Genomic DNA, 24,272 nt, shown 5'->3' on the forward strand with positions numbered 1-24,272 from the left:
ACACTGCCTGTCCTGGTCAGTGACAGTACCTCTCCTGTCCAGAGTCTCTCCTGTAGTCCACACACTTCTTCAGTACTGGACACAGGTCTAGACTCATCCTGGGCTTTGTCATATATACAGAACAATCCACACTGCCTGTCCTGGTCAGTGACAGTACCTCTCCTGTCCAGAGTCTCTCCTGTAGTCCACACACTTCTTCAGTACTGGACACAGGTCTAGACTCATCCTGGGCTTTGTCATATATACAGAACAATCCACACTGCCTGTCCTGGTCAGTGACAGTCCCTCTCCTGTCCAGAGTCTCTCCTGTAGTCCACACACTTCTTCAGTACTGGACACAGGTCTAGACTCATCCTGGGCTTTGTCATATATACAGAACAATCAACACTGCCTGTCCTGGTCAGTGACAGTGCCTCTCCTGTCCAGAGTCTCTCCTGTAGTCCACACACTTCTTCAGTACTGGACACAGGTCTAGACTCATCCTGGGCTTTGTCATATATACAGAACAATCCACACTGCCTGTCCTGGTCAGTGACAGTCCCTCTCCTGTCCAGAGTCTCTCCTGTAGTCCACACACTTCTTCAGTACTGGACACAGGTCTAGACTCATCCTGGGCTTTGTCATATATAAAGAACAATCCACACTGCCTGTCCTGGTCAGTGACAGTCCCTCTCCTGTCCAGAGTCTCTCCTGTAGTCCACACACTTCTTCAGTACTGGACACAGGTCTAGACTCATCCTGGGCTTTGTCATATATACAGAACAATCAACACTGCCTGTCCTGGTCAGTGACAGTACCTCTCCTGTTCAGAGTCTCTCTGCCGTAGTTCACATACTTCTTCAGCCACTCGATACACTCCTGGGTCAGGTAGTTTTTATTTCCCTCATTGAAAGCTCTGTCAGCGTCCCACTTCTGTTTGGTCTGGAAGGCCTGTGGCACTGGGGCTGTCCAGGTCAGTGTCTTCAGGTCGAACACAAGCCAGTCTCTCCCATCGTATCCGTGCTGCTCGAACCCCTCTGTGGCTCCGGTCTCCTCGTCCCACTCACAGCCGTACATCCTCTGGTTAGTGTGGACACCTGCAGAGTGGACAGACCAGGACACGAAGAGACAAGAGTGTCAGTGCACTCACCACTCGTCAGACCCGGCCACATCACACATCCGCTGGGAAACATGGGATCCACACCCCGGCGTGGAAGAGGGAATAAACTCCGGGACGGAACCCGGAGAGGTCTGGTACCGTGACGGGTGACGGACCCCAACGAGACGAGACGGGTCCTGAGCGACACCAGGCGCTTGCGAGCGACTACTGCAGGATGGCTAGTCTGGACAGCCCTCTTGGCTGAGGTCAGGACACAGCGGCTGTGGGCCAGGAGTCTCGAACCCCGAGCAGGGGGGGAGGGGGGAGGCAGGAGGTGCGAGTGTGTGAGGGAGAGGGACATCTACAGATCACCTCGGTCACGGCTGTCTCTGTCCCTCCTCGCAGCCAGACACAGAGCGCGACTGGGAACGCAACAGCCCCAGTGCCACCAGTGAGCGTGAGGGGGTGAAGGACGCGCAGGAGGTATCTGGCGGAGCTCTCCTGTCTGAGGGCGGACAGGCTTCCCGAACCCCCGGAGTGCCCCCAGAAATCACCGCTGCAGGATTCCCAAGTGCTGCCCGGTCCCGCGCGAGCGGGGTCGGGCCGGAGCGCTGGAAGAGTGGGCGGAGAAGTGAGCAGCTCCGGAGCCGCTGTTCTCGCCCGCGAGGAAGAGGGGGAAGAGGGGGGACCGATGAAGTCGAGCCCAGCGATCTGCGTCTGGGTGGACAGGGAGAGGGGCAGGGACGGGGCCCGGTGGGGTTAGGGTCCGGCTCCTGCCCTGCTGGGGAGGCGCTCTCCTCGCGCACCCGGCGGGAGAGGCAGAGGGGGCGCCCCTGCGGTCCCGGGATCGAGGCGTGTCCCAGACTGCGGGCTGGAGCTGCGGGAGCGGGGACACTGGGGAGGACTGGAGGACAGGGCACTGGGCGCTGGGGAGGACTGGAGGACAGGGCACTGGGCGCTGGGGAGGACTGGAGGACAGGGCGCTGGGGAGGACTGGAGGACAGGGCACTGGGAGCTGGGGAGAACTGGAGGACAGGGTGCTGGGGAGGACTGGAGGACAGGGCGCTGGGCGCTGGGGAGGACTGGAGGACAGGGCGCTGGGGAGGACTGGAGGACGGGGCGTGGGGGAGGACTGGAGGACAGGGCGCTGGGCAGGACTGGAGGACAGGGCGCTGGGTGCGGGGGAGAACTGGAGGACAGGGTGCTGGGGAGGACTGGAGGACAGGGCGCTGGGTGCGGGGGAGAACTGGAGGACAGGGTGCTGGGGAGGACTGGAGGACAGGGCGCTGGGCGCTGGGGAGGACTGGAGGACAGGGCGCTGGGGAGGACTGGAGGACAGGGCGCTGGGCACTGGGGAGGACTGGAGGACAGGGCACTGGGCGCTGGGGAGGACTGGAGGACAGGGCACTGGGCAGGACTGGAGGACAGGGCGCTGGGCGCTGGGGAGGACTGGAGGACAGGGCACTGGGGAGGACTGGAGGACAGGGTGCTGGGCGCTGGGGAGGACTGGAGGACAGGGCGCTGGGGAGGACTGGAGGACGGGGCGTGGGGGAGGACTGGAGGACAGGGCGCTGGGCAGGACTGGAGGACAGGGCGCTGGGCGCTGGGGAGGACTGGAGGACAGGGTGCTGGGGAGGACTGGAGGACAGGGCGTGGGGGAGGACTGGAGGACAGGGCACTGGGGAGGACTGGAGGACAGGGTGCTGGGCGCTGGGGAGGACTGGAGGACGGGGCGTGGGGGAGGACTGGAGGACAGGGCGCTGGGGAGGACTGGAGGACAGGGCGCTGGGCACTGGGGAGGACTGGAGGACAGGGCACTGGGCGCTGGGGAGGACTAGAGGACAGGGCACTGGGGAGGACTGGAGGACAGGGCGCTGGGCGCTGGGGAGGACTGGAGGACAGGGCACTGGGGAGGACTGGAGGACAGGGCGCTGGGCACTGGGGAGGACTGGAGGACAGGGCACTGGGCGCTGGGGAGGACTGGAGGACAGGGTGCTGGGGAGGACTGGAGGACAGGGCGCTGGGCACTGGGGAGGACTGGAGGACAGGGCACTGGGGAGGACTGGAGGACAGGGTGCTGGGCGCTGGGGAGGACTGGAGGACAGGGCGCTGGGGAGGACTGGAGGACGGGGCGTGGGGGAGGACTGGAGGACAGGGCGCTGGGCAGGACTGGAGGACAGGGCGCTGGGCGCTGGGGAGGACTGGAGGACAGGGCGCTGGGGAGGACTGGAGGACAGGGCGCTGGGCGCTGGGGAGGACTGGAGGACAGGGCGCTGGGGAGGACTGGAGGACAGGGCGCTGGGCGCTGGGGAGGACTGGAGGACAGGGCGCTGGGGAGGACTGGAGGACAGGGCGCTGGGCACTGGGGAGGACTGGAGGACAGGGCACTGGGCGCTGGGGAGGACTGGAGGAAGGGGCGCTGGGGAGGACTGGAGGACAGGGCGCTGGGCACTGGGGAGGACTGGAGGACAGGGCACTGGGGAGGACTGGAGGACAGGGCGCTGGGCGCTGGGGAGGACTGGAGGACAGGGTGCTGGGCGCTGGGGAGGACTGGAGGACAGGGCGCTGGGGAGGACTGGAGGACGGGGCGTGGGGGAGGACTGGAGGACAGGGCACTGGGGAGGACTGGAGGACAGGGTGCTGGGCACTGGGGAGGACTGGAGGACAGGGCGCTGGGGAGGACTGGAGGACGGGGCGTGGGGGAGGACTGGAGGACAGGGCGCTGGGGAGGACTGGAGGACAGGGTGCTGGGCGCTGGGGAGGACTGGAGGACAGGGCGCTGGGGAGGACTGGAGGACGGGGCGTGGGGGAGGACTGGAGGACAGGGCACTGGGCACTGGGGAGGACTGGAGGACAGGGCACTGGGCGCTGGGGAGGACTGGAGGACAGGGCGCTGGGCACTGGGGAGGACTGGAGGACAGGGCGCTGGGGAGGACTGGAGGACGGGGCGTGGGGGAGGACTGGAGGACAGGGCGCTGGGGAGGACTGGAGGACAGGGCGTGGGGGAGGACTGGAGGACAGGGCGCTGGGGAGGACTGGAGGACAGGGCGCTGGGCACTGGGGAGGACTGGAGGACAGGGCGCTGGGGAGGACTGGAGGACGGGGCGTGGGGGAGGACTGGAGGACAGGGCGCTGGGGAGGACTGGAGGACAGGGCACTGGGGAGGACTGGAGGACAGGGCGCTGGGCACTGGGGAGGACTGGAGGACAGGGTGCTGGGCGCTGGGGAGGACTGGAGGACAGGGCGCTGGGGAGGACTGGAGGACGGGGCGTGGGGGAGGACTGGAGGACAGGGCGCTGGGGAGGACTGGAGGACAGGGCGTGGGGGAGGACTGGAGGACAGGGCACTGGGGAGGACTGGAGGACAGGGCGCTGGGCGCTGGGCGCTGGGGAACTGGAGGACAGGGCGCTGGGGAAGACTGGAGGACAGGGCGCTGGGCGCGGGGGAGAACTGGAGGACAGGGTGCTGGGGAGGACTGGAGGACAGGGCGCTGGGCGCTGGGGAGGACTGGAGGACAGGGCGCTGGGCGCTGGGGAGGACCGTCTGGCCTGGAGGACAGGGTGCTGGCCGCAGGGTGCTGGGTGCTGGGCGCTGGGCTCTGGGAGCTGGGTGCTGGGAGCTGGGAGCTGGGAGCTGGGAGCTGGGGGCTGGGGGCTGGGAGCTGGGAGCTTGGAGCTGGGTGCTGGGAGCTGGGAGCTGGGTGCTGGGAGCTAGGTGCTGGGAGCTAGGTGCTGGGAGCTGGGAGCTGGGAGCTGGGAGCTGGGTGCTGGGAGCTGGGAGCTGGGAGCTGGGTGCTGGGTGCTGGGAGCTGGGTGCTGGGAGCTGGGAGCTGGGTGCTGGGAGCGGGGAGCGGGGAGCGGGGAGCGGGGAGCGGGGAGCTGGGAGCTGGGTGCTGGGAGCTGGGAGCTGGGAGCTGGGAGCTGGGTGTTGGGAGCGGGGAGCGGGGAGCGGGGAGCTGGGTGCTGGGAGCTGGGTGCTGGGAGCGGGGCGCTGGGCGCTGGGCGCTGGGCGCTGGGTGCTGGGAGCGGGGAGCGGGGAGCTGGGAGCTGGGAGCTGGGTGCTGGGTGCTGGGAGCTGGGAGCTGGGTGCTGGGAGCTGGGTGCTGGGAGCTGGGCGCTGGGAGCTGGGTGCTGGGAGCTGGGAGCTGGGAGCTGGGTGCTGGGAGCGGGGAGCGGGGAGCTGGGCGCTGGCACGTCGGCTGGAGCAGCAGACACCAGTGTGCGGGCGGTCCAGCCGGTCAGCGCTGTGGAAGAGCCGGTTCGGACTCCTGTGGAGCGCGTTCTTAAAGACCCCGCGCAGACGATGGCGGTACAGCGGGGTTGGGAAGGGTTACAAGACTGTAGGAGCAGGCGCTCGGGGGTGGGGACACGCAGAAGCAGACAAGTCCAAGGAAATCCACAAGGGAAGTTGGGGCGCAGTCCGTAGTCCAGGAGCCGGGAGACCCATCCAAGACAAACGGTTAGAAAGGGGAACCGGGTCGGAACCGGTACAGGAACAGGAGCCAAGAACATGACGGGACCAGGAGCTCCGAATCCCGGACCAGGCGGCCTGCCTTCGGACAACCCGGAAAATAGGCCAGCCCTGCGGCGTCCGTCTCCCAGAACTGAGCCCGGAAATAATCCCACCCATCAGAGCGGGAGGGGCAGGGGCGCCCCCCGGAGGAGGGGTGAGGAACGCGACGGCGGGCCAGAGGGCTGGAGAAGGAGCGACGCCGGGCCCTGGCGGGACGAGCTGGGAGCCCGGAGGCTGGGGGGCTCAGAGGAGAGGAGAGGGGGCCAGGCCGCTCGAGAGCAGCACAGGCGGGCAGGCCGGCGTCCGCTGGCGCCAGGAGCACGCCGGCACCACCGCAGCCCGCCCCCAGAACGACAACACGGCCCACCGCACCCCTGACATCACATCCCAACTGCAGCTGCTCCTGCATCACCCCCCCACACGCCAGCCCCGAGCGGGGGCTCACCGCCCGGACTGCGGTCAGAGCTGCTCGTGGGTCTGCTGCTCGCTCATTTACTTCCTCATAGACGTCACCCCACACCAGCTGTCCCCGTGTGGAAAGGTTAACGCTCCCTTTCGCCAACATTCAGTGGTGAACAGTACAGGAAAGTGCACTTAAAACAGAGAACAGGAGGCTCTACTGTACACAGAGGGGGGTGGGGGTGGGGAACAAGCTGCCCAGCCCTGTGGTTGAAGCCGATACCCTGGCTTCTCTCCAGACACAGCTGGGTGAGCTCCTCCAGTCAGGACAGGAGGCTCTTCTGTACACAAAGGGGGGTGGGGGTGGGGAACAAGCTGCCCAGCCCTGTGGTTGAAGCCGATCCCCTGGCTCCTCTCCAGACACAGCTGGGTGAGCTCCTCCAGTCAGGACAGGAGGCTCTACTGTACACAGAGGGGGGTGGGGGTGTGGAACAGGCTGCCCAGCCCTGTGGTTGAAGCCGATCCCCTGGCTTCTCTCCAGACACAGCTGGGTGAGCTCCTCCAGTCAGGACAGGAGGCTCTACTGTACACAGAGGGGGGTGGGGGTGGGGAACAAGCTGCTCAGCCCTGTGGTTGAAGCTGATACCCTGGCTTCTCTCCAGACACAGCTGGGTGAGCTCCTCCAGTCAGGACAGGAGGCTCTACTGTACACAGAGGGGGGCGGGGGTGTGGAACAGGCTGCCCAGCCCTGTGGTTGAAGCCGATCCCCTATCTGTCTCAGGCCAGTCAGGGTGGAGTTTGTCAGCTCTTACAGAAGACACCAGCATCTGTCCTGCCGCTCGTCACAGCACAAGGACAGCCGGGCCAGAGTCTCTCCCTACTGCTGCTCCAGTGGAGTCAGAGCTGCTGAGACACACGACGGGTCTCCAGGACCACCGCTGAGGTCACCACTGAGGCTGGAGGGCGACCGCTCTCTCCGGGGGCGAGACTGGCCATCGTCGACGGTATCCATCTACATCGTTCACTTTCAATTCAAGTTCCTTAAGAAGTTTATCTCGTTCGGTATTTACTTGTTTAAGAGCTTTTACTTCGCTCTTGGAGTCCTCAACCTCTTTGAACGCACAGTCCATGGACTTCCCAAGCCCTTCGGTTCCGACTGTGTTAAACGGAATCATGTCCGGCAGCTCAGCCAGGCCCTGTGCCATCATGTTGCAGATGTCGGTCTGGAGCTCCTCCGGCGTCAGCTCGCCCCTTCCTCTCCTGGCTGCCGGGCAGGACTCCAGCTCCTCCTCCGGAGTCTCACTCACTCTCCAGCTCTCTTTCCACCTCCCCTGCAGCTGCTTCACTTTCCCCTATAGTTGCCATCGATTTTCTTGTAGTGAGAAGAAACAATCAACTATATACACTGGGCTTTATAGCCGCTAGTAGACAGGCAGGGCGACCACCAGGCCCCTGTCCGCCTCCGCAGGCGACCTGCGACATAACATCACAGCGCCGTGAGGACAGCCCCAGGCCCCCGGGCCTCTCCGGGTCAGCGCCAGGAGAGCCGCGCTCCTCAGAGACACTGGACCCCGGCCGTCTGAACAGAACCTGCAGCCTCCAGCTTCCCCCAGTCACACGCCCTCCAGTTTCTCCTCTCTCGCGGCCTTCACCAGAGAACTCCTGCCAGTGAAGCAGGGGGGCGTCGCTGAGACACCCCCAGACTCTCCACACAGAGGAAGACTGGAGCAGGGCTTCTGCAGCTGGGGGGCAGAGACCAGACCAGCCTCCGCTAACTCAGGGGGCAGAGACCAGACCAGCCTCCACTGACTCAGGGGGACAGAGATCCAGCCTCCGCTAACTCAGGGGACAGAGACCAGACCAGCCTCCACTGACTCAGGGGGACAGAGACCAGACCAGCCTCCACTGACTCAGAGGGGCAGAGACCAGACCAGCCTCCGCTGACTCAGGGGGACAGAGACCAGACCAGCCTCCACTGACTCAGAGGGACACAGACCAGACCAGCCTCCACTGACTCAGGGGACAGAGACCAGACCAGCCTCCACTGACTCAGAGGGGCAGAGACCAGACCAGCCTCCGCTGACTCAGGGGACAGAGACCCAGCCTGCACTGACTCAGGGGGACAGAGACCAGACCAGCCTCCACTGACTCAGAGGGGCAGAGACCAGACCAGCCTCCGCTGACTCAGGGGACAGAGACCCAGCCTGCACTGACTCAGGGGGACAGAGACCAGACCAGCCTCCACTGACTCAGAGGGGCAGAGACCAGACCAGCCTCCGCTGACTCAGGGGGACAGAGACCAGACCAGCCTCCACTGACTCAGGGGGACAGAGACCAGACCAGCCTCCGCTGACTCAGGGGACAGAGACCCAGCCTGCACTGACTCAGGGGGACAGAGACCAGACCAGCCTCCACTGACTCAGAGGGACAGAGACCAGACCAGCCTCCACTGACTCAGGGGACAGAGACCAGACCAGCCTCCACTGACTCAGGGGGACAGAGACCAGACCAGCCTCCACTGACTCAGGGGACAGAGACCAGACCAGCCTCCACTGACTCAGGGGACAGAGATCCAGCCTCCACTGACTCAGGGGACAGAGACCAGACCAGCCTCCACTGACTCAGGGGGACACAGACCAGACCAGCCTCTACTGACTCAGGGGGACAGAGACCAGACCAGCCTCCACTGACTCAGGGGACAGAGACCAGACCAGCCTCCACTGACTCAGGGGGAGAAGTCTGCTCAACTCAGCTCATGGGGAGCCCAGGTTGAGGGTCTCCGGGTGAGTGAGTGAGACTGTCCAGTCTGGGGCTGAGACACACTCCTGTCTCTGAGCTCCTCTCTCAGACTGCCACAGTGAACACAGAGACGTCACGGAGTCAAACACAGGCTCTCCAGGCTCAGGTGTTCTGGAGCTCCTGAGTTCAGCTCCAGAGCACAGGCGCCCGGAACAAATCCTGGGCAACTAAGAGTCTTCGACACAAACGCGCTGTCACGGCCCTCATCCCTCCTCCAGGGGGCGCTCCTACTTTTCGGTATTGATTGTAGTTTTAGTGCTGTCAGCTGTGTCTTGCCCCTTCTGCGTTGTACAAGCCCAGCGCCTCCGCAGCTCCTGGCTCAGCTTTCCCAAAGCCCGGCCAGCACCAGGCGTGGAGATCCCGGCGTCCTGACCTCTGAGCCCGGGGCTCGGCGCGCCTGGTCCCGTTACGGTTTTATCCTCCGTGTTCCCTGGATTTTAACGGTCTTGGTCTCGGATGGATCTCCCGGCTCTTGGATTACGGTCTGCGCCCTGACTACCCCCTTTTGGACCTGGTTGCCCTTGGTTTCCCCCTGCACACCGGATCACCGCGGTCTGTCGACCCGGATAAACCCCGCTGTCCGTCTCCAGCCTCTTCCGGATTACACCATCACGCACTGGTCTTAACTGCACCCTCCACGGGACACTTGCTTTTTCCCAGGGGGACGCTGAGCGCAGTGCAGGAGAGGCGGGAGGGGAGATCAGGAAAGCTGAGGATCAGCACAGGGAAACGTTCGGGCAGACCATGGCTAGTATCTCTACGAAAGGTGATTGTAGAACCGTTTCTCTGTTAAACGGCATGGCTGAGTAACACCCGACAAATAACATTTAAATGCATTTGAATTACAAACCACCACCACCTCAGCTAACAGTGCTATTCCTGATCTCCGAGTATCGACACAACAGAGGTGCACGGAAACTCACAGACCTTCAGTTTAAACATTAACTCGACAAGATGGGTCCCAGACTTAAACAGGGCTCACTGGGGAAGCGCTCCTCTGACAACTGCTACGCTTAAACTGGATCACCACCGGGCTGTGTCTTCAGCCCCCTACTGCAACATTTCTTACAACACCCACTGGAAGAGCTGTTACGGATTCGGCCAGTGAAACCGAAACCAAGTAGTGAACCCACTTGCGGGAGCCGACAGAGACGAGTCGTGATCCTAATACCGTAGCCGAAGGAGAGAGCCGAGAGTCCAGGGGAAGCCAGTGATCCAAACAGGGAGAGAGTAGCCAAAGCCAGACCGTAATCCAAAACCGTAGACGAAGGGGAGAGCCGAGAATCCAAGGGAAGCCAGAGAACCAAACTAGGAGAAAGCAACCGAAGCAGAGCCGTAATCCAATAGACGTAGTAAAAGGGAAAAAACCAAAGTCGGAACCAGAACAGTACGAGGAGGTTGAAGGCGTAGCGCAACTAAGAAGCTCGAAAGGGAAACCAATACTGAGCGAGGAGGTAGGGAAAGACTAATGCTTAAATAGCAGATGAGACGGAGGTGTGGTGGTGAACGCGTACCGTGATAGGTGGACTGATGAACTAAGGCTACGCCTTCTTCTGCCTCTTGCGTTGCCGAGAGGCAGGGATCGTAACAGAGCAAACACACAGACATCTGATGACACAACCCTGGTCACCTTCTGAAAGGACCCAGAAACTCATCATGGGCTCATTCTGTTTGTAATGGGATGCAGAAACCAGCTATGATAAGCAGCAAAATCACCAGATAACAGATTCAGGAAATCGTCCATCTGTTCTGCAAACTCTCTGTCAGACAACGCAAGACAGCTCTCTTCTCCTGACCCACTGCAGTACTGTTTTCACAGCTGGTGGTGTCTGTCTGTTATGTAGTATTTGTTGTGTTGGACTCGGTTGTAAAACAAATTTCCGCCAGGGATAAGAAAGACTGAACTGAAAAACCCCTGAGAACTTCCTGCAGAGCGCTCCTGACATCGTGTCAGTGTTACTATTGCAGGTGAACAGGTCTTCAGCTCTGAGTACACCTGGCTTGTGAAACTGCCAGGTGTGTATTTGTGTGAAGTGAACACATCTGTGTGTGTACTCACCCCCAGTCTGGTTGAAGCGCTGCATCGCAGTTTGGATGTTGGCTTTGAAGGTCTGTGTTTCACCAATCATGTTCTGAGTCTCTGTGTCCCAGTAGTCCTTCCCCTCGTTCCTCTCTATCCACTCCGTCTTGGGAATCATCCTCTTGATGTCGCTGTCGTAGTGGACAAACTCCTGCCCGTCCACCAGGCCCACGATGGTGAACTCGGGGAACCCACTGACCCCACCGACCCCGGTGTAGAAGTAGCGCAGGGAGTGGGTGACTGTGGGCAGAGAAGAACAGGACACCAGGTAAGAAAACACTCATTTTAATTGAGTAAATAATCTAGTTTTAAAAATTATTTTTAAACAATCCAGATTATAATAACACTTTGATTTTCAAGAGCTATCCTCTGCTACTAATTTTGAAAAATATTCAGCTTTTTAAGCAAGACACAAACAATACATTACTAAATAAGAGTAATAATTCAAATTTTAAACTCAACACACAAAATTTGAAACAATTGCTAAAAAGTGTATAACAAAAGTCTGTAGAATTCAAATGATTTTACTTTATAGATCTAAGATCACACTACACCACCACTATTAACATTAAAGCTATTACTAATTTACAAAATTCGCTGAAGACATGAATGATAAACTCAACCCAGCAACGTTTTTATAACTCAGGACAGCAGGCACTTCTTTACACACAGGGCGCTGGGAAAGTGGAACAAGCCTTTCCAGCTTCTAACAAAATATGATGCATGTTAGTAACCATACTCATACAACCTTCTGAGTACTTAATAACCTTGTTGTAAAAAGTGCTATATAAAAATACACTAATCTGAATCATTTCCTGTCAAACTCACTGGCGGAGCCAGCCTGGACTCCACACAGAACCAGCACCAGCTCCAGAGTCTTGGTTCTGCCATGCTAAAGCGCTGCAGTGCTCTGCCACTGTGTGTCTGCGACGATCCAGTGACACAACAAGGAGCACACTGACGGGCTGGGGAGAGACACTGTCACTTGTCACTGTGAGCCTGACTGACGCCACGCTCTCTCACGGTTTCTGGTGTACTGGGAACACTGGTGTGCTCTTACAGCGGGGGGGGGGAATTAAACACAAGCACTGCGGCTCACATCTCATCCTCCTTCACTGGAGATGCTCAAGAGGTCATATTTCAAAATCCAAAAGCTTTATTGGCATGATCAGCGAATAGGAGTGCTGCCAAGGCCAACACAATCAGCTGAACGACGTCCTTCACCGGTACTGATCCCTGATGGGGATTAATGAGAGAACAGCCCCATCTAGTGGACAGGCTGTAGCTACACTTCACCTCTCCCACAGTGACTGCGTCACAACCAGTCTGTAACAACAACAACACAACACACTCCGGTCCTGCTGGGATTCCCACAACATCAGATCTGTGATCTACTGGATCCCCGTGATCCGTGTTCGATCTCTCCTGCTCTCCTGGAGCAGGACAGGAGCAGGCTCATGAACACTGCTGTCTGGGTGGGTCGTGGTCTGGGAGTGTCGGATGAACACTGTGCGCTGATAATCACAGTCACACAATCACACTGACACCCTGCTCCTCTCCTCCAGCCTCAGAGAGAAGGGTTTCACATCTGACACCCCACTCTGCTCCAGTCCTGACACACTGACACCCTGCTCCTCTCCTCCAGCCTCAGAGAGAAGGATTTCACATCTGACACCCCACTCTGCTCCAGTCCTGACACACTGACACCCTGCTCCTCTCCTCCAGCCTCAGAGAGAAGGGTTTCACATCTGACACCCTGCTCTGCTCCAGTCCTGACACACTGACACCCTGCTCCTCTCCTCCAGCCTCAGAGAGAAGGGTTTCACACCTGACACCCCACTCTGCTCCAGTCCTGACACACTGACACCCTGCTCATCTCCTCCAGCCTCAGAGAGAAGGGTTTCACATCTGACACCCCACTCTGCTCCAGTCCTGACACACTGACACCCTGCTCCTCTCCTCCAGCCTCAGAGAGAAGGGTTTCACATCTGACACCCCACTCTGCTCCAGTCCTGACACACTGACACCCTGCTCCTCTCCTCCAGCCTCAGAGAGAAGGGTTTCACATCTGACACCCCGCTCTGCTCCAGGTGTCACACCTCAACTCTTCCCTGTCGGAGTGTCCTGATATTATCCAGCTTCACAAAACTCACCCACTCCTCTCCTGCAAACTACCACACAATATAACAATCACACACCAGCACACAATACACAGAAATAACCTCTCCTCTCCAACAACACACAACACAGAGATCACCCCCTCCTCTCCTGCAAACTATCACACAATATAACGATGCAAACCAGCACAAACACAACAATACACAGACATAAAAACACATGCACATGCAAAAACAGATGCAAACACACACAAACTTACACAGTCTGCTATCCCAGCATGCAACAGGCACAAGGCAGGGTACAGCCTGGACAGGACACCAGCCCCTCACAGGACACACACACATACACTCACACACCCTGGACAGGACACCAGCTCCTCACAGGACACACACACACACTCACACACCCTGGACAGGACACCAGCCCCTCACAGGACACACACACACACACACTCACACACCCTTGACAGGACACCAGCCCCTCACAGGACACACACACTCACACACCCTGGACAGGACACCAGCTCCTCACAGGACACACACACACTCACACACCCTGGACAGGACACCAGCCCCTCACAGGACACACACACACACTCACACACCCTGGACAGGACACCAGCCCCTCACTGGACACACACACACACCCTGGACAGGACACCAAACCCTCACTGGACACACACACACACTCACACACCCTGGACAGGACACCAGCCCCTCACTGGACACACACACACACCCTGGACAGGACACCAAACCCTCACTGGACACACACACACACTCACACACCCTGGACAGGACACCAGCCCCTCACAGGACACACACACACACTCACACACCCTGGACAGGACACCAGCCCCTCACAGGACACACACACACTCACACACCCTGGACAGGACACCAGCCCCTCACAGGACACACACACACTCACACACCCTGGACAGGACACCAGCCCCTCACAGGACACACACATACACTCACACACCCTGGACAGGACACCAGCCCCTCACAGGACACACACACACACTCACACACCCTGGACAGGACACCAGCCCCTCACAGGACACACACACACTCACTCACACACCCTGGACAGGACACCAGCCCCTCACAGGACACACACACACTCACACACCCTGGACAGGACACACACACAGAAATAACACCCTGGACAGGACACCAGCCCCTCACAGGACACACACACACTCACACACCCTGGACAGGACACCAAACCCTCACTGGACACACACATACTTGCTCCAGGGCCAGTTTTCCACAGAAGCCAGTCTGTGGACTGTGGGAGGAAACTGGAGCTCCTGGAGGAAACACAGGTGCAGACTCCACACAGACAGTGACTATCAACGACTATCAAATTAACTCCAGCTCTTTTACTTGAAAACAAGCACATTTCACGTGTTCTGCACAAAAACTGGGGATTATTTCTTCACCTAAGCCAAGTTCACTCTCGCCTTAGCTACCCCAAACTGGTTAAATGATATCTCACGCCGAACACTTTCAGTACACGTCATTCTGGGGTGCTGTTCTTCGTCACGCAATGGTGGTCCGGATCCTGTTTGAACACCTGTATAGCATTTCCAGGTAACGCTTCGAAGTGGTGTCCACAGGTGGAGCCCGTCAGGCTCTCCAGCTGAAACCAGGCCCGAGTGCAGGCCCTCAGTCTGTGTGCAGGCTGGAGGAACTGCCTTCACCACAGAACAGACACTTATTTCACTTACTGTCTCTCTCAGTTTTCTTCTCTTTTTGGTTCTATGTAGAGCTCCTCTGCCTCATTTATTTATTAATTAAACTGGTTCTTTTCTTTGTAATCAAGGAAACACAGCACCACCAAGACCGCCCAGTCAGAGTGAAGCACAGCCCTGACCCCAAGACCTCACAAATCTAGGTTATACAATAATACTGAAGACGCAGGCCCAAATCCTGAAGACATTTTGTAAACCTACTGTAAGGCCAAACACAACACCAACTCCATCATCAAGTTTGCCGATGACACCACAGTTGTAGGTCTGATCACAGACAATGATGAGAGGGCCTACAGGGAGGAGGTCAATCTCCTTACAACGTGGTGTGATGACAACAACCTCACCCTCGACGTCAGCAAAACCAAGGAGCTGATCGTTGATTTCAGGAAGCTGCAAACCGGACATGCCCCTATCCACATCAAGGGGACTGAAGTGGAAAGGGTCAGTAACTTTAAATTCCTTGGTGTCCATATCACCGAGGACCTCACGTGGTCTCTCAACACCACCTGTCTGATCAAGAAAGCGCAACAGCGCCTGTACTTCCTAAGACGGTTGAAGAAGGCTAAGATATGTCCCCAGATCCTCACTAACTTTTACAGAGGCACTACAGAAAGCACACTGACAGGCTGCATCACAGTGTGGTATGGCAACTGCAGTGCTGCTGACCGCAAAGCCCTACAGCGGGTGGTGAAGACTGCCCAGTCCATCACTGGGGTTACCCTCTCATCTATCCAGGACATTTATGACAGACGGTGCTTGAGGAAAGCTCTAAGCATCATCAAAGACCCCACACACCCCAGCTACAGACTTTATGATCTGCTACCATCTGGAAAACGGTACCGGAGCGTTCAGGCCGGACTACCAGACTCAGAGACAGTTATCAAACTGTTAAACTCCCAGCCTTTCTCACTCTCACTCTCACCTCTCACCTATGATCTGAACCTCACAGTGCCTTCTTCCTTTCTTTCTTTCTCACCGAAAACCCAAACACACATTGAAAATCTACCTCTACCATACATGTCAAAAGCTCACTCCCCATAATTTCTATCCCTTTATTTTATTCTGTTGATGCATATTTTTGCACATAACCTGTTACCTTTTTGTTGTTTTGCACATTGCCTGTTGTTGTTTTTTGCACACTGCCTGTTGTCTCTGTCTTTCTTTTGCTACACAATTGTATTCTTGTTGTTGTTGTTGTTTTTCCCTTGTACTACTTATGGCCGAGAGCTAGCTAAATAGCATTTCGTTATACCATATACCATGTTTATGAGTGTAATGACAATAAACTGGAAACTTGAAACTTGAACTTGAAACTTTAAGGGCTTGTAACTAAAAGCCTTTTGATAAAGCCGAAAAGATGCTAGAAACGTTTTGCCACTTTGCTCGAAGGTCCCATGCGCTCAGCTAAGTTTGCCAAGCTGGGGCAACTTCTTGTGATAAAATCGTGTTCACCCCAAACTAAATATCATGAGCAAGAAACGGTCACAACTTCTGCAACATCCCGATTTGCAGTTCCTCTGCTGCCTCACTCACCTGGGGAATGAGATCTCTGATATGCCACTTCACCTGCGGAGAGACAGAGGAGTGAATCGCTCAGCAGCGTCACAGACACACGCCTATCGAACTCACCAGCTCTTACTAACACTGACTGTCTCGGCCTCTCTGCCTGAGAACACCTCTCCTTCTCAGAATACGTTCACACCCAGAGAGAGACAGGCTGATATTACTATAGTACAGCAACACTGAGGGAGATATACAGTCATGTGATCACACAGACAGAGAGATAGATAACAGAGATTGATGTCACAGCCTCTCTCTGTCTGGGAACACTCCTCTCTTAATTCTGTATCTCAGAATCCAACTGATACTGAAAGAGAGACTCTGTTCCTGCACTACAGTAACATTGAGAGAGACAGGCTGGTGTTATTACAGTACAGTAATATTGAGAGAGACAGGCTGGTGTTATTACACTACAGTAACAACAAGAGAGACAGGCTGGTGTTATTACAGTACAGTAACACCAAGAGAGACAGGCTGGTGTTATTACAGTACAGTAACACCAAGAGAGACAGGCTGGTATTACGGTACAGCAACACGGAGAGACAGGCTGGTGTCTTGAGGTCAGCTATGTCCTACTGGTCTAACTCACCATTGTCCACAGCCGCCCTCCTGCGTCTGGTCAGCGTCTTCAGGCACTCGGGACAGACCTGGTCCAGAACCTGCTCCGCGCGCCTTCTGTTCGGTTCTGGGGGCAGATCGCTGGGAATCCGGCCCTCGGAGGTCCAGCTCCAGGAGTCCCTGTCCAGGGTGAAATCCTGCCCCTTGTAGGTCATGTTCCAGAATGAGCTGGTTTTCCCATCATCGCTCTGCCCACAGCCAAACTGCTGGCGGATTTCAGCTGCAGAGACAGCGAGAAGGCAGGGTAAGTACCCTGTGGGCACACTGTCACAGTCCTGTCTCTGCAGGACAGTCTGGAACTCCCCGTGCTCAGGAGAGTGCTCCCTGGCCAGCTCTGCTCTCATGTCCGGCCTGTGTCAGTCCAGGAGGAAGGGAGCAGGTCACTGCCTGTACTGGACCGCAGTGACCCTGTGTGCTTTCAGGACACCTGTCCCTTCCCAGTGTGGACGGCTCTTCTGATCCTGTCTGAGCCAAGCGACAGCTCTGAGAGCTGTGTCTGATCTCCTGTCAGTATGAACTCACTGTTCAGCTCTCCTGCAGTAATGTCAGCTCTGTACTAACCTGTAGTGTTCAGCTCTCCTGCAGTAATGTCAGCTCTGTACTAACCTGTAGTGTTCAGCTCTCCTGCAGTAATGTCAGCTCTGTACTAACCTGTAGTGTTCAGCTCTCCTGTAGTAATGTCAGCTCTGTACTAACTTGTAGTGTTCAGCTCTCCTGTAGTAATGTCAGCTCTGTACTAACCTGTAGCGTTCAGCTCTGTGAGCTCAGTGCTGCTCTCAGTAATGTCAGCTCTGTACTAACCTGTAGTGTTCAGCTCTCCTGCAGTAATGTCAGCTCTGTACTAACCTGTAGTGTTCAGCTCTCCTGTGGTAATGTCAGCTCTGTAATAACCTGTAGCGTTCAGCTCTGTGAGCTCAGTGCTGCTCTCGGTAATGTCAGCTCTGTACTAACCTATAGTGTTAAGCTCTCCTGTAGTAATGTCAGCTCTGTACTAACCTGTAGCGTTCAGCTCTGTGAGCTCAGTGCTGCTCTCAGTAATGTCAGCTCTGTACTAACCTATAGTGTTCAGCTCTCCTGTAGTAATGTCAGCTCTGTACTAACCTATAGTGTTAAGCTCTCCTGTAGTAATGTCAGCTCTGTACTAACCTGTAGCGTTCAGCTCTGTAGTAATGTCAGCTCTGTACTAACCTGTAGCGTTCAGCTCTGTGAGCTCAGTGCTGCTCTCAGTAATGTCAGCTCTGTAATTTCACACAGAGTGACTGTGAATAATAACTACAGTCAGAGTGACTGTACTGGTGTTGTACTGGTGTCTGCTCTTACCCTCTGGTCTCACAGCGTCTTTGCAGGTCTTGAGGACTGGAACGGCTGATCGGATGCTCATGTCCCAGTACTTTTCCTCCTTCACCCAGTCCTGCTCAGGTGTCGCTCCTTTATCGCTGTCGTAGTAGCCGATCTCCTCGTCATCCAGCTTGGCTCTCACAGTGATGTCTGGGGAGTGTGAGCTCACCGTGCCATCGTGGATCAGGGTGTGAGTCACTGCAACACAGACGCACACAGCTCAGGGTCTCACAGCACAATGTGCACAGAGACTGCACGAGTGTTATGGAGAATACGAAAACCTCATAACACAGCGAATAACAGTGCTGCCAAGGCCAACACAATCAGCTGAACAACGTCCTTCACCGGTACTGATCACTGATGGGGATTAATGAGAGAACAGAGCCATCTAGTGGACAGGCTGTAGCTACACATCACCTCTCCCACAGTGACTGCGTCACAACCAGTCTGTCACAACAACAACAACAACACACTCCAGTCCTGCTGGGACATCAGATCTGTGATCTACTGGATCCCCGTGATCCGTGTTCGATCTCTCCTGCTCTCCTGGAGCAGGACAGGAACAGGCTCATGAACACTGCTGTCCGTGCGGGTCGTGGTCTGGGAGTGTCGGATGAACACTGTGCGCTGATAATCACAGTCCTGACACACTGACACCCTGCTCCTCTCCTCCAGCCTCAGAGAGAAGGGTTTCACATCTGACACCCCACTCTGCTCCAGTCCTGACACACTGACACCCTGCTCATCTCCTCCAGCCTCAGAGAGAAGGGTTTCACATCTAAAACCCCGCTCTGCTCCAGTCCTGACACACTGACACCCTGCTCATCTCCTCCAGCCTCAGAGAGAAGGGTTTCACATCTGACACCCTGCTCTGCTCCAGTCCTGACACACTGACACCCTGCTCATCTCCTCCAGCCTCAGAGAGAAGGGTTTCACATCTGACACCCCGCTCTGCTCCAGTCCTGACACACTGACACCCTGCTCATCTCCTCCAGCCTCAGAGAGAAGGGTTTCACATCTGACACCCCGCTCTGCTCCAGTCCTGACACACTGACACCCTGCTCCTCTCCTCCAGCCTCAGAGAGAAGGGTTTCACATCTGACACCCCACTCTGCTCCAGTCCTGACACACTGACACCCTGCTCATCTCCTCCAGCCTCAGAGAGAAGGGTTTCACATCTGACACCCCGCTCTGCTGCAGTCCTGACACACTGACACCCTGCTCCTCTCCTCCAGCCTCAGAGAGAAGGGTTTCACATCTGACACCCCGCTCTGCTCCAGTCCTGACACACTGACACCCTGCTCCTCTCCTCCAGCCTCAGAGAGAAGGGTTCCAGATCTGACACCCCACTCCAATACAGGCGTCACACCTCAACTCTTCCCTGTCAGAGTGTCCAGGCCATCAGAGCTGAACACAGCTGAGACACAGTTTGTCTGTGGCGCGGTGCTCAGATCGGATCTGATCTTCTGGACACACCCCAGGGGTGTAGGAGCTCTGTGCGCAGGTTGGCTGTGTCTGAGGGTCTCTGTGGGGGGGTATCTGCAGTCCAGGCAGGGGGGCTGTGTCTGAGGGTCTCTGTGGGGGGGTATCTGCAGTCCAGGCAGGGGGGCTGTGTCTGAGGGTCTCTGTGGGGGGGTATCTGCACTCCAGGCAGGGGGGCTATGTCTGAGGGTCTCTGTGGGTCAGTATCTGCAGTCCAGGCAGGGGGGCTGTGTCTGAGGGTCTCTGTGGGTCAGTATCTGCAGTCCAGGCAGGGGGGCTGTGTCTGAGGGTCTCTGTGGGTCAGTATCTGCAGTCCAGGCAGGGGGGCTGTGTCTGAGGGTCTCTGTGGGGGGGTATCTGCAGTCCAGGCAGGGGGGCTGTGTCTGAGGGTCTCTGTGAGGGGGTATCTGCAGTCCAGGCAGGGGGGCTGTGTCTGAGGGTCTCTGTGAGGGGGTATCTGCAGTCCAGGCAGGGGGGCTGTGTCTGAGGGTCTCTGTGAGGGGGTATCTGCAGTCCAGGCAGGGGGGCTGTGTCTGAGGGTCTCTGTGAGGGGGTATCTGCAGTCCAGGCAGGGGGGCTGTGTCTGAGGGTCTCTGTGAGGGGGTATCTGCAGTCCAGGCAGGGGGGCTGTGTCTGAGGGTCTCTGTGGGTCAGTATCTGCAGTCCAGGCAGGGGGGCTGTGTCTGAGGGTCTCTGTGAGGGGGTATCTGCAGTCCAGGCAGGGGGGCTGTGTCTGAGGGTCTCTGTGAGGGGGTATCTGCAGTCCAGGCAGGGGGGCTGTGTCTGAGGGTCTCTGTGGGTCAGTATCTGCAGTCCAGGCAGGGGGGCTGTGTCTGAGGGTCTCTGTGGGGGGGTATCTGCAGTCCAGGCAGGGGGCTGTGTCTGAGGGTCTCTGTGAGGGGGTATCTGCAGTCCAGGCAGGGGGGCTGTGTCTGAGGGTCTCTGTGGGGGGGTATCTGCAGTCCAGGCAGGGGGGCTGTGTCTGAGGGTCTCTGTGGGTCAGTATCTGCAGTCCAGGCAGGGGGGCTGTGTCTGAGGGTCTCTGTGAGGGGGTATCTGCAGTCCAGGCAGGCCCGTGTGAGGGTGCGAATCAGAAAGTAAAACAGCTTCAGCACAGATCTGTGTCACCTCAAGAGGAAAAGAAACTCGATTCTCTAGATTCCCAGAAATCGCCCCTCCTCTTCAGCAACACACAACACAACAACACAGAGATCACCCTCCTCCCCTCTCCCGCAAACTATCACACAATAATTCAAATCTCACACACTAGCACACAACACAATAACACACATATCCAGCTTCACAGAAATGACCCTCCTCTCCAGCAAACTATCACACAATAATACAATCACACACACCAGCCCACTAAAGCACACAAACACACGCGGATACAAATGAACACACACAAACACACTCTCACAAACACAGAGATGAACACAAACACACTCTCACACAAACACAAGAGATAAACACATACAAACACACACTCTCACAAACACAGAGGTGAACAAAAACACGCACTCTCACACACAAACACAGAGGTGAACACAAACACGCACTCTCACACACAAACACACTCACAAACACAGAGATGAACACAAACACACTCTCACACACAAACACACACTCTCACACGTAAACACTCACAAACACACACTCTCAGACAAACACAGAGATAAACACATACAAACACACACTCTTACAACTAAACACAGAGATAAACACATACAAACACGCACTCTTACAACTAAACACAGAGATAAACACATACAAACACGCACTCTTACAACTAAACACAGAGATAAACACATACAAACACGCACTCTCACACACACAGAGATGAACACAAACACGCACTCTCACACACACAGAGATGAACACACACACACACTCTCACAAACACACACTCTCACACACACACACAGAGATGAACACACACACACTCTCACACACACTCAGAGATGAACACACACACACACACTCTCACACACAAACACACTCTCACACACACAGAGATGAACACACACACACACTCTCACACACAAACACACTCTCACACAGAGATGAACACACACACACAGAGATGAACACACACACACACAAACAGACTCTCACACAGAGATGAACACACACACACAGAGATGAACACACACACACAGAGATGAACACACACACACACAAACACACTCTCACACAGAGATGAACACACACACACAGAGATGAACACACACACACACAAACAGACTCTCACACAGAGATGAACACACACACACACTCACCGCGCCCGAGCGCGCAGTCAGTAAATCTCTGCCGTTAGCAGCTGCGTCACCGCCTGCCAGTTAGAAACCCCTCGACATTTCCACGCGTTTCTACAGTAAAACACTTCATTCACCGACGACACCCGCACTTTCCCCGATAAAACACCCGCGCTCCACCCGGCCGGGCTGCGGATATTCACTTCACACCGTACCGCGACACAGAAAAACACGACTTTCTCACGCCTCCTGACTCGGCGGCTACAGATCTCCAGGGATCGCAATTATAATCACTTTCAACAACTTTCAACAACGACCCAGAAACGGACACTTTCACGCCCGTCTGTCCCACCCTGGACCCCACTCCGTCTGGATTGACGCGTCGCCCGTATTTTCTAGAATCTGGATAATTTAAAAATCCGATCCAAACTCACCTGCAGACGCAGCCTGGACCCCACAGATAATCAGAACCAGGACTCGCAACATCATTCCGCCAAAAAAGACCCAACTTTGTGTCAGAATTCAGTCTCAGCTGCCTGCCAACACGACCGACCTCGACGCTGTGCGGTGCCGAACTGAGCCGCGGTCCTGCCCGGCTGGGAGCTGCTTGTCCTCCCCTATAATAATCCCTCAATTATCGGATTGGCTCCCGGGCCCGCCCGGCCAATGGCGGCCGGCTCCGTCAGCAGACTCCGGGCAGACGACGGAGCCGCAGCTTGCGAACCGAAACCGAAACCGAAACGGCCCGGGGTGTGGACCGGTTGGAGGGGCGCGCTGTTGCTGTCCTGGGCTGGATTAATGACTAATCCACACGCCTCCTGTGAGGGAACAACAGCCGTGCTGGACTAGCGCGCCACGCTGCGTCAGCGACTCTCATATCTCACATTCTTCATACAGATTATATATATATATCATATACATGTGTTATATTATCATATCGTTACACATATCGCTACATAGGGGTGGTCACTACTGGTCAAGTATAGTGGTCGGTCTCTGTGTGCTGGACACTGATGTACTCAGACAGGGTGGTCAGTCTCTCTGTGCTGAACACTGATGTACTCAGACAGGGTGGTCAATCTCTGTGCTGGGCTCTGACACTGAGACAGGTCCTCAGACTGTGGTCAGTCCCTGTGCTGGACTCTGATGTACTCAGACAGGGTGGTCAATCTCTGTGCTGGGCTCTGACACTGAGACAGGTCCTCAGACTGTGGTCAGTCTCTGTGCTGGACACTGATGTGCTCAGACAGGGTGGCCAGTCTCTGTGTGCTGGGCTCTGACACTGAGACAGGTCCTCAGACTGTGGTCAGTCTCTGTGCTGGACACTGATGTGCTCAGACAGGGTGGCCAGTCTCTGTGTGCTGGGCTCTGACACTGAGACAGGTCCTCAGACTGTGGTCAGTCTCTGTGCTGGGCACTGATGTACTCAGACAGGGTGGTCAGTCTCTCTGTGCTGAACACTGATGTACTCAGACAGGGTGGTCAGTCTCTGTGCTGGACACTGATGTACTCAGACAGGGTGGTCAGTCTCTGTGTGCTGGACACTGACACTGCGACAGGTCCTCAGACAGTTCACGAGACCAACAGCACTGACCGGTCATTATTACACAATACAGACTGATTTGACAACACACTCAATTGAAACACTAACACACACACTCACACTAACACCCACTCACAATAACTCACACTCAAACACACTGAAACACTAACACACATTGACACACTCTCACACTCTCGCACTGACAAACTAACTCACACTCACACACACTGACACACTAACTCACACTCGCACACATTGACACTTTCACACTGACACACTAACTCACACTCTCACACTGACACACTAACTCACACTCGCACACATTGACACTTTCACACTGACACACTAACTCACACTCGCACACATTGACACTTTCACACTGACACACTAACTCACACTCGCACACGTTGACACACTCTCGCACTAACACACTAACTCACACACACACATTGACACACTAACTCACACTCGCACACACTGACACACTCTCACACTGACACGGACACACACCGTGGTGAAAAGTCACTGATGACACACGAGACCGAAAGCGCAGGGCCTGCAGCTCAGGAAAGTCCCGGAGCAGAGAGGGGAGAGGAGAGACGAGAGAGAGGAGAGAGAGGACAGGGAGGAGAGAGGCAGGGCGCCAGAGCTCAGCCTCCCAGCTCCCCCGCGGCGCTTGGAGGGCCGCCATGTTGTCAGGGCAGAAGCGAGACTCCTCTAAGATGGCGGAC

General features: G+C 56.5%; 1 protein-coding gene across 5 annotated transcripts in view; it reads right to left on the reverse strand.

Annotated features, from left to right (window-relative positions):
* Positions 1-22,611, reverse strand: part of LOC148813644 (class I histocompatibility antigen, F10 alpha chain-like) — a 71,121-nt gene extending 48,510 nt beyond the window's left edge. Inside the window, exons 1-6 of one of the 5 annotated variants that reach the window (XM_088908275.1) lie at positions 22,433-22,599; positions 18,244-18,459; positions 16,895-17,143; positions 16,279-16,311; positions 10,848-11,108; positions 798-1,076 (exon numbers count right to left, since the gene is read on the reverse strand). In XM_088908275.1, the coding sequence (XP_088764401.1) occupies positions 798-1,076; positions 10,848-11,108; positions 16,279-16,311; positions 16,895-17,143; positions 18,244-18,459; positions 22,433-22,487 (1,093 nt within the window). In that variant the 5' untranslated portion in view covers positions 22,488-22,599. Of the gene's footprint in view, positions 1-797; positions 1,077-10,847; positions 11,109-16,278; positions 16,312-16,894; positions 17,144-18,243; positions 18,460-22,432 lie in introns of all 5 variants that reach the window. The other 4 variants (XM_088908273.1, XM_088908276.1, XM_088908278.1 and 1 more) reach the window with 4 other exon arrangements.
* Positions 22,612-24,272: the final 1,661 nt, after the last annotated feature.

This window comes from Atractosteus spatula (assembly GCF_055471065.1).
Source record: "Atractosteus spatula isolate fAtrSpa1 chromosome 10 unlocalized genomic scaffold, fAtrSpa1.hap1 SUPER_10_unloc_1, whole genome shotgun sequence".
NCBI lineage: Eukaryota > Metazoa > Chordata > Actinopteri > Semionotiformes > Lepisosteidae > Atractosteus > Atractosteus spatula.